This window comes from Triticum urartu, chromosome 6A (assembly GCF_056163025.1).
Source record: "Triticum urartu cultivar PI428250 chromosome 6A, HENAU_Tu73, whole genome shotgun sequence".
Taxonomy (NCBI): Eukaryota; Viridiplantae; Streptophyta; class Magnoliopsida; order Poales; family Poaceae; genus Triticum; species Triticum urartu.
The window spans coordinates 398507631-398521331 of NC_141878.1; the positions used below are offsets into that span (position 1 = coordinate 398507631).

A 13701-nucleotide genomic window follows, 5' to 3' on the forward strand; every position below is an offset into this window, starting at 1 on the left:
CCTGCCACCATATTCCACCTCGATCATATTTGTAGCGGTGCTTAGGCGAAGCCCTGCGACGGTAGAACATCAAGATCGTCACCACGCCGTCGTGCTGACGGAACTCCTCCCCGACGCTTTGCTGGATCGGAGCCCGGGGATTGTCATCGAGCTGTACGTGTGCTAAGAACTCGGAGGTGCCGGAGTAACGGTGCTTGGATCGGTCGGATCGGGAAGACGTACGACTACTTCCTCTACGTTGTGTCAACGCTTCCGCAGTCGGTCTGCGTGGGTACGTAGACAACACTCTCCCCTCTCGTTGCTGTGCATCATCATGATCTTGCGTGTGCGTAGGAAAATTTTGAAATTACTACGTTCCCCAACAGCTTTCTTATGAACGATTGCAGCTTTCTTATGGACGATTGTAGCTTTTCAGTTTGCGGTGTCTCGGTTGAAGCTTTTTATGCCACGGGTTGAAGCTTTCGAATCGAATAGTGGAAGCTTTCGTATGAACGGTTCCAGCATCACCCTGCTGTCACACGCCATGGCTGGTCGTGCGCCATTGACGGGCACCAGCGCCGCACGTGGCCCTCTTGCAGTTCCCCCGCCTCGCGACTTCTCCATCCTCGCCGTCTTCTGAGCCCCCGTCGTGGCTCGCCATAGCAGCAAAAAGCACCATGGCTGATTGTGCGCGCAGCGCCGGAGATGAAGGGAAAGGAGCGGTTGCTCTAGTTATGTCGTGGGGGAGAAGAAGATAAAAAAACGATTCGGAGGAAGAGTGCTCCCGTGGCCTGCGGGACGTACGATTGAGAGCGACCGCAGGGCGCGCGCGCCCGGCGCAACGGTTCGGCCGGCGCTTCGGAGGTAAACGTTTTCTTTTTTTTACAGTTGAGGTCAGATCGTGCTAAACTATACAAAATGGGTCAAAACAATGAATTTGGCCGGAGGTAGGTCGTGATCGCAACTCAAGGGCAGCAAGCACGGATGACCGTCAGATCAGAGAGCTCGACGGCGCGAATTGAGCGTAGATCTTATAGCAGCCCTCTTCTCGCCCTCTCCCAAACGCTTCGTAGGGTTTTTCTCTAGTCTCGGTTCTCGGTGAGGCCTTCTTCCCAGCCATCGCGACGGCGGCCGCCATGAGAGCCCTCCTCTCCCTCTCCAAGCTTGCCCGTCGTCTCCCCACCTCCCTGGCCGCCACCAGGGTCGCCCCGCCCCTCCTCCAACGGCACCTTCACGCCGACTCCGCACTTCCTCCTCAAGCTCCGCCCCCTTTTGCCTCCCGCATCCTCCAATCCGAAGAGAGCCCGAACCCGAGCACTGATTTGGAACATGCTCAGCCCGCCCCCGACCCTGTCCTTGATGAGTTCCTCGCCCGCTTGGTCACCGCGCTCCGTCCGACACTTGCGGCCGCCTTCCCCACCCACACCCGCCCCGTGCTCGACGAAATGCTTCGTCTTATCGCGGAGGCCGTCCTCAACCGCCTCTCCGGAGCCGATCCGGGGCCAGACACCGTCGAGCTCAGCGACGACCTCTGGGCGGCGGTGTGGGAGGTCAGCGCCTCCGTGCGCGAGGCCATGCGCCGGGACCAGGTCCGCGCCGACCTCCGTAACTACCTCCACTCCGACGATGTCAAGGAGATGACGCGGTTCGCCGTTGACGTAGGCATCCGCGGCGCTATGCTCCGCGAGCTGCGCTTCAAGTGGGCCCGCGAGAAGCTCGAGGAGGTCGAATTCTACCGCGGCCTCGAGGTCATGCGCCAACAGGCTGATGCGGCTGATAGCCCTGCCGCACCCGCGCCGGCGAGGCTAACCGCGTTGCCGCAGAGGAAGGGGGAGGTTAAGTTCAAGATCTCTGGGTTGGACTTGTCAGACCCAAAGTGGGCTGAGGTGGCTGAGCGGGCGGCTGAAGCTGAGGCACACTTTGTGCCAGAGGAGGCCAAGGCTGTAGATGGGAAGGCGAAGAAGGCCGAGGAGCAACTGCTGGCGGTTGAGCCGAGGAAAGGCAACCCAGTTCCTGCCATGGAGGAGTGGAAGGAGGAGCTCCGACCAAAGCGCGTTGACTGGATGGCACTCCTCGAGCGGGTTAAGGCCCGCAATGTTGAGTTGTATCTCAAGGTCAGATTTTCCACTCTAATAAAATCTAGTGTTGCTTTATGCTCTAGTGTTAGTTCAGTAGTTTTGCTGCAGGTAGTACTATGTTTCCTTCTTCTATAGTGTGTTTGTAGCTTCAGTAGTTGTTGTGCCAAAATGGCCTTACTGCATGCATAACTAGTTCGTTCATCAAACAGAAAATAGCACTGAGGTGACAATGTCTTCATGCCTAATCTGCCTTCATAATACACATCGGATTCCCTAGGTTGATCTCCGATCGTTTCATCTGACTACGCCTTTGTGATTTGCAGACAAATTGTTCTGCTCCTTGGTTCACGTAGTGTTTTTATGCCTCTGATGTTTGTGTTTCGAGTGGCTAGTTTGTGGACTGGGAGTCTGGGACATACAAGCCCCAGAATTGTAAGTATAGAACTGATTTTTTGCTATCGCTTTTCCGTATCGTGATAGGAAAGGGCATAATCAGGTTGTTCTGGCATGGCTTGGAGACCCATATGTGCACACTGATAATAATTAGGACGAAATGTACTGTTTGGAATTGATCTCGCTTTAGACAGTAAGGATATCTGTATCATGGTAAACTTTGGGAATCTGATTCTACCTCAATTTACTATTTAAAACTCCGAGCTTTTATGTGGCGGTTTAGCCCATGTAAGTGACTTTAGGAAGACCAAGAAAACAATAGTCTAGTAGTCAAACAGTGGGTCCATCAACACAACTCTCCTTCTGTTCCCAAATATAACTCACTGTTAACGTTCTATGGTCTGAATTATGCAACCACTAACTTTTATCATAACATACTGCTACGTGCTTTAGAAGTACTGCTACGAATATTTATTTCCTGGCATGATGATTTTGACGTGGCAAGTGCAAGTGCTTTTAAAGGATTGATACCATCAACTAACTTTTATCATAACATACTGCTATGGATATCAGAAGGATTGATACCATGCTCTCCAAATGATGCATTCGTGGTTTGTGTAACTTTGGTATTTAGATGAACTTCAGCCTCAGTTGCTTTGATAATAAATTTGAACTCTATTACATGTGGCCCATGACATGAAAGGTTATTCTGGACTGGCTTTTGTCTAGTATAGTAGCCTGCTACTATTTCGGCCTTCTGTAAGTTAGTTAAAATTGTCTGAGTTTACATGGAAATGAAACTTCAGTTTGCAATGGACAATGTATATGACTGGTCGAGTTCAGTCAGAGAGTCCAACCTCTCACTTAATTTACCCTTGTTTTCTCTATTTTTGGCATAGAATTGCTTGAGTTATGCATTCAAGTACATGGTTACATCAAACTACTGAAGGGCCGTAATGATGTTAGTTACTTTGCATAGCTGGCCAGTTAACATTTTGTTTCAAATGCCTGCACGGGCTGCACTAATTCAGCGAACACTAATACTCTTGTATAATTTCTCATGTGCACTTTGTTTCAATTTATTGGTTGCTGAAATTCTTAGCACTAATACCTCACATTTGCACTTTGTTTCAATTTATAGGTTGCTGAAATTCTTTTGGATGAAGATTCATTTGCTGCAACTATCCGAGATTACTCCAAGTTAATTGATCTTCACTCTAAAGCAACTCACGTGCAAGATGTAGAAAGGATACTTGGTAAAATGAAAGAGAAGGATATTGCACCTGATATCCTCACATCCATCACCTTAGTCCACATGTATAGCAAATCTGGCAATCTTGAACAAGCCACGCGGGCGTTTGACTTTATCCAAAAGGAGGGCCTCCAACCAGATACGAAACTCTTTACATCAATGATTAGTGCCTGTATTAACGCTGGAGATCCGAAACAAGCAGAGAAATTGGTAAAGAAAATGGATGAGCTTTCCATGAAACCCAGCAGGGAAATATACATGGATGTGATGCGGGCATATGCTGAGCGTAACTTAGTAGATGGAGCTCAATCGGTGAAAACAAAAATGTCATTTGCTGGAATCGAGCCCCCGTTGGAGTGCTTCACATTGCTTATAGAAGCAAATGGACGGGCTGGCAACCCTGATTATGCATATGAAGCGTTTGAACAGATGAGGAAGAATGGGCATGAACCAGATGACCGTTGCCTGGCTGGTATGATTACTGCACTCATGAAGAAGAACCAGCTGGACCAGGCTTTGAAGTTGCTGCTGAGTTTAGAGAAGGAGGGGGTTAAACCTGGAGTTAAGACAAATCTGGTCCTGCTGGATTGGCTGTCCACGTTGCAGTTGGTGCAAGAGGCTGAACAACTTGTACAGAAGATAAGAAAGGCGGGAGAAGAGCCCCTAGAGATCCATGTTTACCTTGCTGATATGTATGCGAAATCACGCCAGGAAGAGAAAGCCCGCAAATCCCTCAAGATCTTGGAAGAGAAGAAGAGACTGCTGAAGGCTGATCAGTTTGAGAGGATTATAAGAGGCCTTCAGGTAGGGGGGTTTTCGGAAGATGCAAGCAGATATTTCAAAATGATGAGATCTCGTGGCTTTGTTCCATCAGCAACAGTCGAGGCCGGGGTCAGGGGCGTCGGTCGCCCGGCTGGCAGGTAGTTAGCCGGTCATGCCACTGATTCTGGTATGAAATCTAGCAGTAGCACCGACGACGTCACAGCTTATTCAGAGGAACTGATGTGATAAAGATCCCCATTATCGGGCGAATTTTGGTTGTTATTTAAGGTCTGTAGACCATAAGCTCAGATGAAGTTGATGAGTGCGTGAACCCCTGGTGCTAGTGCCATGAATTTTCTGCTCTCATAAATCGGGTCTTGCACTTGTATTTCATATAACATGTTTTGTCATTGTAAAATCTGAATCGCCAGATTGTGCCAAGAAACAGATTTATTTATCTTTCTCGGAGCAAGTACCCCTGAGTTTGTTGGTTAGCACGTCTAAACGCCATTAGTGGTGAGTTCAGTCTCACTCCACCTCATTTTTGGTCTTCTATTTAGAACCCAGCAGACCCCTCTCGTTTGGAAGAGTTCACTCCCCACTTCACCCCAATCTCCCTCAACCTCATGACTACACTTACATAGCTCGATCAAACCAGCAACCGACCACCTCGCATGTTTTGAATGGGAACTTATGTAGCCCACTCATGTTTTAAATGAGGAAGTATTTTACAAGTACAGTACATGACAATACATAGTTTTACCGCAACACAAACCACCCAGTCAATCCGCCGATTACTCTTATTTTCCTGCCGCGGCTCCTCCCCGAAATGCATCCCCCAGCTGCCCCTCCTAATCTTCGTCATCCTAAATTTCAAATTTCAAAATCTGGACATGCTGTTTGTCGCTACAAATCTTGCATCGGTGCTCCCATGGCCCTGCAGCTACGCAAGTGTGCAGTGTTGCCTGCTTGTTTGAGTTTCTCTTCGTCTGTTGTAAGTGCATTGATTGTCATATATACTACTAATCCCATACAACTTCAATTATTTCTATCATCCCGTAGCAACGCACATACGTTATAGAACTTGCGTCGCATATTCAGTTTAGTGCTAGAACCTTAAAAAAATGGTTTTATGATCATCTAACTTGTCTCAAGCATGCAGATACAGTCACAATACATGTATGTTGGTGTATCCATGCGTAGGCCCCATTTGTCAGTGAGTTATGGCGTTGGGTGCGTCATAATTTTACACACAAAACCCTCATATTTTTTCTATTTGCGGAAAAAATCAAACACGCTGACAAATGTTTTGCATAGAACCCCCTAACTTCTTTTTATTTACAACAAAAATCTAGCAACAGTCGTGCACGTATATAAGTGAAAATAAACACCAAAAAAGTGCGCCAGGATTTGAACCGGGATGGATTGTTTTAAGGCGTGACGGACTAGCCAATAGTAGTTTGACCTCCAGCTATTTTTTCGAGATATGTTTGACCTCCAGTTATTTTTTCAAGAGATGTTTGACCTCCGGATGACAAATATTGACAGGTACTGAAGGACTCATGTGGAGCTTAATTGGTCTGCGGATACTGCGGCCCTTTTTGCACAACCTATTTTTGAAAAATATCTGTAAAATGTAAGTAATATAGTTATGCTCAAATATTTCTGTGTTACAATATTATATATAGATAATGATTAGTAAATAAAAACATTTAAATATAGACATATGCATTATATATAAAATATTTAGTACAACGTAAGTAATATAAATATGTGTATTATATATAAAATATTTAGTAAAAACATACGTATTAAACTTACGTGCAAATATTTTTGTGTTAAATATACTATACATACAAACGATGAGTAGTAAACAAAAACATCTAAACATAAACCTGTGTATTATATATAAAATATTTAGTTAATACTGACACCAAAAATGTTTATTAAATAAATATGTTTATTGAATTGTAATTTTGAAAAAAATGTAGTACGCACATTTATAAAACACATATATTTACACAATACTCAGATTTATAAAATATTTTACCAAATATTTTTCATATAATACACAGATTTATATTTATTTACTAATCATCGTGTATGTATAATATTTTTAACACACAAATATTTGACCATAACACTATTACTTACACTTTTCTAAATATTATATATATAATACACAGGTTTATATTGAAATGTTTTTATTACTAATCATATATGTATAATATTTTTTTTGCGAGAGTATGTATAATTTTTTAACACACAAATATGTGGACATAACTTTATTACTTATGTTTTATGTTTCTTTTAGTCTACTTACATTTTACAAAGATCTAAAAAAATAGTGCCTGCCAAATGAGCCGCAGTATCCGCAGCCATTTAATTTCCACATGGGTTCTTGTTTAATCAAAGTATACATCCTCCGCTGAATTGTTGAGGTAGCTGGAGCGTCTCATGTTACAGTAGGTGGTAGACGGTAGAGGGTATGAATCTTGACGGACCCTCTTCTTGGCTGTTAATATTTTTTGCATATATATTCAGGACTGCTATCTGGTTTTTCTGTGAATAAAAAAGTGAGGTAGTTTTGTGCAAAAATACATCACACTGGCGCCTTTCTTCACTGACAAGTAGGGCCATACACAGTGTTCCATGTCAAAAAAAAAGTAGGGCCATACACATGAATGCGCCCGCATATGTGTATTGTGACCGTATCTGCACGCTTGAGTCAAGTTAGATGACCACAAAACCGTACTTTCAAAGTTCTAGCATCAAACTGAACATGAGACGCAAGTTCTATGACTCGGTGATATTACCTCTACGTTATACTAGTATAGGCTAAATTTTAACGATAAATCACGAATGGACATGCAGCCACGCGAGGTTGGTATCCTGCCCGTCCATTCCCATGTGATTCGTGCATGTCGAATACATCAAGCGTGTATAATTAATTCCATGCATCATATACAACTTGTATGGCTTGCGTATTACCTCTCACATCGGCAGCAGACGGCCCACAATGCAGCCTCACACATGATTTTAATCATTCCTGGATTACTTGATTGCCTGCCATGCATTTACAACTTGGCAGCTCGCAGCCATTTAAAGGAGGGTTGGCAGTATGTGGGAAATTTATGACAGTTGGCGTGTGCCCGATACGCCTTATTTATCTGCTTGCTTGCTGATGTTTTGTGTGTGCAGTCAGTCTTTGTAGAAGATTAGCATGGTTAGATATTGCCAGGAGTCTTGATTAATTTGTAATGCATTGAGGAGTTTTGCCCAGGCCATTTGTACCTGGGCAACCATAACACAAAGCTGTTTGCACGGTAGGTGAACCAGGTAGCACATACTAGTACACTGAGGAGCTTGATGGAAAACTAATTACTACCTAGTACATGAAGGACAACAGTGAAATGAAGCATTACTAGGTACTGATTGGCCGTCCGATGATCTAAAAATGGGTCACAGCTAAATGAACAAGGCGACGAGGATGGTTGCCCAGGGTTGAATTCAGTGGTTGTGGAGCTTATCGAGGATCAGTGCAAAGAAGAAAACAAAGAGAGGTCCCATTGTTGCCTTCTTTATTTTCTCCATTTTCTTCCCAAACAGATTTGTCGTCTAAATACTGCCCTTTACTATGAAATACTCATCTTCCAAACATGTCTGAAGGAGGAAAATATTTGTGATTTAGTTGGATCGCCATGCAAAGGAGAAAACAAAGAGAAGTTGCTTTATTTCAGGGAACCTTGATTTTTGTTGTAAAGGTGTTAGCACAAGTTTAGAACCAACTTCTGCTAGCATAACATGAGAGATGCAATTTTCATCTAGCCTAAAAAAAGGCAGTTTTGGCAAACCTGCTATTGCAATACAGGGTTGTCTGTGAACATACATAGTAAGCAAGAACCTTTTTCTTAGGCAAGCAAGCAAGAACCTAGTAGCAAAAACTGGAGCAACAATCTTCACCATCAGACGAACTGAATCCCATGAACTAGGTTGACCAAGGATCCATAGTGCAGGTTGGGTGAGTAATTTTTACTCACTCCGTTCCAAAATAGATGACCCAACTTTGTACTAAAGTTAATACAAAGTTGGGTCATCTATTTTAGAACAGAGGAAGTACTTACTAGGAGCAGACCTCATTTGCTACCACCCAACCCAGGCCATGAATGTTAATTACTCTGACGGGTAGCCAGCAGCCCTCCATCCTGACCATAAATATACATACCAGTCCTCTCCACCAAATGCAATAATAGCTGGCCAACGTCTACTGTATTAATGTTGCGTATTCACTCACTTATTCCACAGTCCAGTCAAGCACTATATTAAGTGTGAATCGCATGGCAGCAATCGTCGGTCAGGATAACATCTTCCCGTGGCACCATGTCCCAAAAATCCGCGTCGAAATTTTGACTCATAACCCCCCCCCCCCCCCCCCCCCCAATTCCCTCAGAAAAGAAGGTCTACAATTTTTTTAAAGGCCTACAAATTTCTTATTTAGTCAAACGGTATAAAGTTTGTTCAAGTCTGTAGCAAAAGCTATCAAGACCTATGATACCAAATTAATAGATACACTATAAAATATATTTTTTCATATTATATTTGTTCAATATTGTAGTTGTTGATTATTTTCTACAAGCTTGATCAAAGTATTAATCATTTGACTCTATCCAAAAATTATAAACCTTCTTTTTAAAAACGGGGGAGTACAGTATTTTTCAATTGGAGTGCAAGGATCAACAGGTTCATCTTGATCGAGGGGGAACGACTTTGACGTTCTTCTTGATTGGCTGAACTTAAAGCCTTGCAGGATAAAGACCTACTATGAGGTTGCACCTGACGCGCCGCCAAGATTGGAACCTGAAGCATTCGTTGACGCACAGACACTTGTAAAACAACAAATATAATGTTCATCTCATATATATAGGGTGCCGGAGGCAAACCACCATCAACCTATGAGTTTCACACCCAGAATATAAGCATGCCATGTGAAATTCTCATCATTGTACAAGAAAAACCCTTGTGGTGGACTAATCGGACACAAATTATCACACATGCCTGCCGGTGATGACATACTGAACCAAACACCACACACCAGTCACTATCTTTGAGCCAGCTTCTTAAGGTGCTGAAACAGCTTCTGCTTTATCCACTGCCGGTCATATGGCAGAAACGCATGGATTTCATGATCATATCTGCAAACAGAAAACATAGATATATGTTTAAACTCTGGACAGGAACATGTGAATCAACTTTGCCCCGCAGTGATCTAATAACGATTGATGGTCTTAAAAGTTATATTGTACTCACACTAGCGCACTGATGTCAGCTAGGCCGTCGATGAAGTTGTACAGGTCGGTGATGTCATAGGTTATGTTCGGGATCATTGGGTTGATATCCCTGATTTTCCTTTCATAGAGACCACAGATTCCTGACATTTCCATGGAGCGGTAGCAAACAGTTAACGAATTTACAAAACAAAAATGAAACAACAAGCAATTCTGGAGGGAAAAAAAGAATTTGTTTTCTATTACGGCATATGACATAACCATCACTTTAGTAGCGAGCAGTTGGGCATAGAGTAGGGAACATGAAACATTGGTCCTTCTCACTAGAATACTTCTAATTTGATACACTGCCACAGAGGAGCTACCCAGTTCATCTTTGGTTTCCTAAAACTCGAGCACTCAATAGTTTAATGCATAGACAGATAGAGCCTTAAATATTGACCATGCCTGCAACTAATAATAGGATAGGATAGGCACAGGCTGATCATTATTAAAATTTTAAACTAGTCATTTTTAACACAGCCAAAACTGAGGGGAAAGACTTGTTAATGAGGAAAAAACGAAAGAGGTTGCAAATGCAAAACATAAGAGCAACTACACAAAATCTCCAGTTCACATGGTGATCACTATGATCATGCTAATAATATTAACTGGGCTAGTTAATTGAACATTGCAGCACAGGTTCCATAAAGAAACTACACGTACCATCCAATGCATGGTTAATTGAATTATAATCCATGAACGTCCTGGAGCTCCTGTTTTGGGATGGTTGCATCAGAATAATGGTGTGCCTCCCAGCCTACAATATGCGCAAAAAGAGATTAAGATATCAACACACACAAATTGCTACAACATTACCAATGGATTAATTTTAATCTTTGTTAAGATACCACAGTGAACAGCAATGTATATTAATGGTTGCTAAATAAGTGGGATAAAGATTTAATAAACTTCTCCATATCTGAGTGCTAAATAGGTTTCTAAAATAGCCGCTATTTCTAGATGCAACTCTTGTACTAACAGAGCCAGTACTACAAAAGTGAAGATTGTCTGGAGTACCCATTGATAGCATGTGAGGTATGGTTCCTCTGTTTAAACAGCTTGATTGATACCATGATATTCCTAAGTTGAAGGATATTATGCAATTATCATATCCACAAAACTTCTTGTCAGGTAGTAATAATAGTTGTAGAGTGAAGCAAACGCAACCCAATACGATGTCTTGCAACAAGCAATAGTATTGATAACAAACTTAGTCATGCAATCACCAAATAGCTTTCGTTCTGTTTGAGAAAAAGTAAAAATTTCATATCAAGGTCCAACAACATGCTAGATCCTTGAGGCAGCTGCTGGATGGCCGCTTAGTGCCTACCGCCTACCCCGCTTAAGCGCAGGCTAGGTGGAGGTCTAAGAATGCAGAAGGTTGAAGAAGGCACATATTCGTGAAAGAAAATATTAAGAGAATAAAACGGAGTCAGTGTAGACTGCCCAGTCCATTAAAGCACCAGAACGACGCATATGCACACAACACGAAGTTAGGGCTCCCCCAAGATTCTCTTCCATGCAGCCGACTCCACCCCCGTCCCCATTTCCGCTAGCCCTAACTCCACGAGCAGGCAAGCAGCAGCAGTGCCAGCAACCAGACAGGTACCACAATACAACGTTCTCTCCTTCATCCTTTCTTCCCCATGCTGCCTCCTCTCCTTCCTCCACACTGTTGATTCCTCACGGGAGAAGTTTGATGCGCCGCCAGCTGCCTACAGCCTCAGGCTTCCTCACAGCACCAAACGATGCCTTTTGCAACTCTTCAGATTGTGCGCACGTAAGGTAGTTGCGATTTTATGCCGACACATTGTTTCCTAATATAGGTAAGATCGACTACGCATCACATTGATGATGGCAACTCTTAAGAAAGGGGAAGCAGAAAATTTTGAATAATGATTCAGATAGCAGGCATTACTTCCTGGCAGTAACTACATGCTCTGCTTGAAAGGTAAATTCTCATATTGTGCAAGCCAATAACTATGCTCTTCTAAATTGCAGGAAAGCTTTTCATGTGCATTTTGTAGGAAGTGTTTAAGCATAACTGATGGCAAGATGGATAATAAGTAAATAAGCAGCACTCGATCTTTAATACTGGGCCTAAATATCAGATATTTCTTTTTCTTGCCGAAATTAACTTTTTTTTGATAATATGCCCTGATTGCCTCCTTGCCCATAGACCATAGCGTAAGTACTTCAGGTGAAATACATAAGGGGGGAAATACCACAAACAAAATACTTTGTTCCGCAGCCATCTTTATATTTAAGTCAAAAGGCTCTTTTTCTAAGCTATGTTGCACTGGTACGCATCCGACATGAGATTAGCCATTTTTGAAAGAATTGTGAGTATACTTTGTTTCACAAGCCATGTTGTATATAATCCAAAAGGTACGTTAGGCGGGCGGCCAATATATGCACAATGTTGTCGAGGGTGATGTGCTGTGGCATGACGGGAATCGGCCGATTGTGGAAGATATGGGTTGAGTTCCAAGAACTCAGGGAAGAAGTAATTTTTTTGCGGTCACCACCAATCTCCAAAGAGAATATATACACGGTGCACATGCTGATCCAGACACCCCAGACACAACCGCCCCTAAACAGTAGGTTACAGGAGAAACGTGGAAACTAGTTACTTCGAATCGAACTCAAAATCAATGCACATTATCTACGCCTTTTCTTGTACCAAACATTATTGCTTAGCTACAAAGAAAGAAAAGACTATATGAAAATGGGCAGTGAATGAACGAAATCCAGTTGTTCTAAGGATTCGGATTCGGCAGTCGAGACATCCATATCTATGGAATTACAAAAGGAATAAAAGGATCTGAATCCGACCCGGGGACAGACTCAAACCTTAGCACAAACATTCACAGTGGCATGCGTTCCCACGTTAATCAATATAGCTAGGTGATCATCAACGTCTTCGGATAGGCCACGGCTCGGCTCGGCTCAACACATCCTCCCATAGTCCCTTTTCTCAGCTTAAAACCTAAAAGGCTATACATAACTTACTTTTCTATATGCTCATAGTTAAAAAAGGCATGCCTAGGCTCTAGGGTGGGTTTTGGTCAGAAAAGCGCAAAGTGCTTAATTGCGCTTAATCTGTGCAAGGCCCTTGATTGCGGTTATATAAACATTTTCTATATAACCTACTTTTCTATATGCAAAGCGCTTAATTGCACTTAATCTGTGCATAAGGGTGGGTTTTGGTCAGAAAAGCGCAATGCTGTGGCAAAACGTACAATTAACACCTAGCGCTTTTTTTTAACAATATATATGCTTAGAAATAATAGCAGCTGGAAACATGGAAGATGCACCCTAACTAGCCGGCAGCAGGCAGTGCATTAGCGGAAAAAAAACAAAAGGAGACACGAGTTTAGATTCTACGAACTCCTCCAATCTACAGACTACAACCAACCAACCTAGGCTTCGAAGGGAACTTCACCTGACCTCAGTGGCCGCACAAATTCTTGCGGCGGTGGTATACATGGAAGGAGGTCACCTAGACGAAAGAGAGGACAGGGGGCTCACCATTGCTAGGAAGGACTGTCGGGAAGGAGAGGATAGTGGCCCGCGCAGATCTGCCGATGCCCGAGAGGAGAGGAGAGGAGAGGAGAAGGGGGGCAGCGGTGAAGAGCGGTCGCCGTCGCTGGTTTGCCGAGTAGGCGAGAGCGAGAGGGCGAGCAGGGAGGCGTCTGGAAGATGTTCTAGGGTTAAGTTTTTGTTTTTTGTTTTTTTGGGGTTGTTCTAGGGTTAAGTGTGGGGTGACGTCGGCTCCGACTGGGCCGTGCCGTGCGACCCTGTCCGGATAGGTCCACGTTCACTAGTTGGACAACTTTTTTCTTTTCTTTATGATTATGAGGGGTCGCTGTTTCTCAAAAAAAAAAAGAGGTCGCTAGTTGAAAAACTT

General features: G+C 43.4%; 2 protein-coding genes across 2 annotated transcripts; one reads left to right on the forward strand and one right to left on the reverse strand.

Annotated features, from left to right (window-relative positions):
• The first annotated feature begins 1025 nt into the window (after positions 1 to 1025).
• Positions 1026 to 4923, forward strand: NFD5 (pentatricopeptide (PPR) repeat-containing protein). Its single transcript, XM_048678384.2, has 2 exons — positions 1026 to 2093; positions 3592 to 4923. The coding sequence occupies exons 1-2, from the start codon at positions 1116 to 1118 to the stop codon at positions 4624 to 4626; spliced, it is 2013 nt and encodes a 670-aa protein (XP_048534341.1). The 5' UTR covers positions 1026 to 1115; the 3' UTR covers positions 4627 to 4923.
• A 4425-nt stretch (positions 4924 to 9348) lies between these two features.
• Positions 9349 to 13526, reverse strand: LOC125513309 (enhancer of rudimentary protein). Its single transcript, XM_048678387.2, has 4 exons — positions 13323 to 13526; positions 10455 to 10548; positions 9772 to 9892; positions 9349 to 9656 (listed from the first exon to the last, which is right to left on the reverse strand). The coding sequence occupies exons 1-4, from the start codon at positions 13323 to 13325 to the stop codon at positions 9563 to 9565; spliced, it is 312 nt and encodes a 103-aa protein (XP_048534344.1). The 5' UTR covers positions 13326 to 13526; the 3' UTR covers positions 9349 to 9562.
• Between the last annotated feature and the right edge of the window lie 175 nt (positions 13527 to 13701).

Excerpts from the sequence above, each read along its gene's own strand:
- NFD5 (XM_048678384.2), top strand. The coding sequence starts at position 1,116 with ATGAGAGCCCTCCTCTCCCTCTCCAAGCTTGCCCGTCGTCTCCCCACC. Across the intron at positions 2,094-3,591 it reads ATGTTGAGTTGTATCTCAAG|GTTGCTGAAATTCTTTTGGA; the intron begins GTCAGATTTTCC and ends TTCAATTTATAG.
- LOC125513309 (XM_048678387.2), bottom strand. Across the intron at positions 9,893-10,454 it reads AATTAACCATGCATTGGATG|GAATCTGTGGTCTCTATGAA; the intron begins GTACGTGTAGTT and ends TGGAAATGTCAG. Across the intron at positions 9,657-9,771 it reads GCTGACATCAGTGCGCTAGT|ATATGATCATGAAATCCATG; the intron begins GTGAGTACAATA and ends TTCTGTTTGCAG.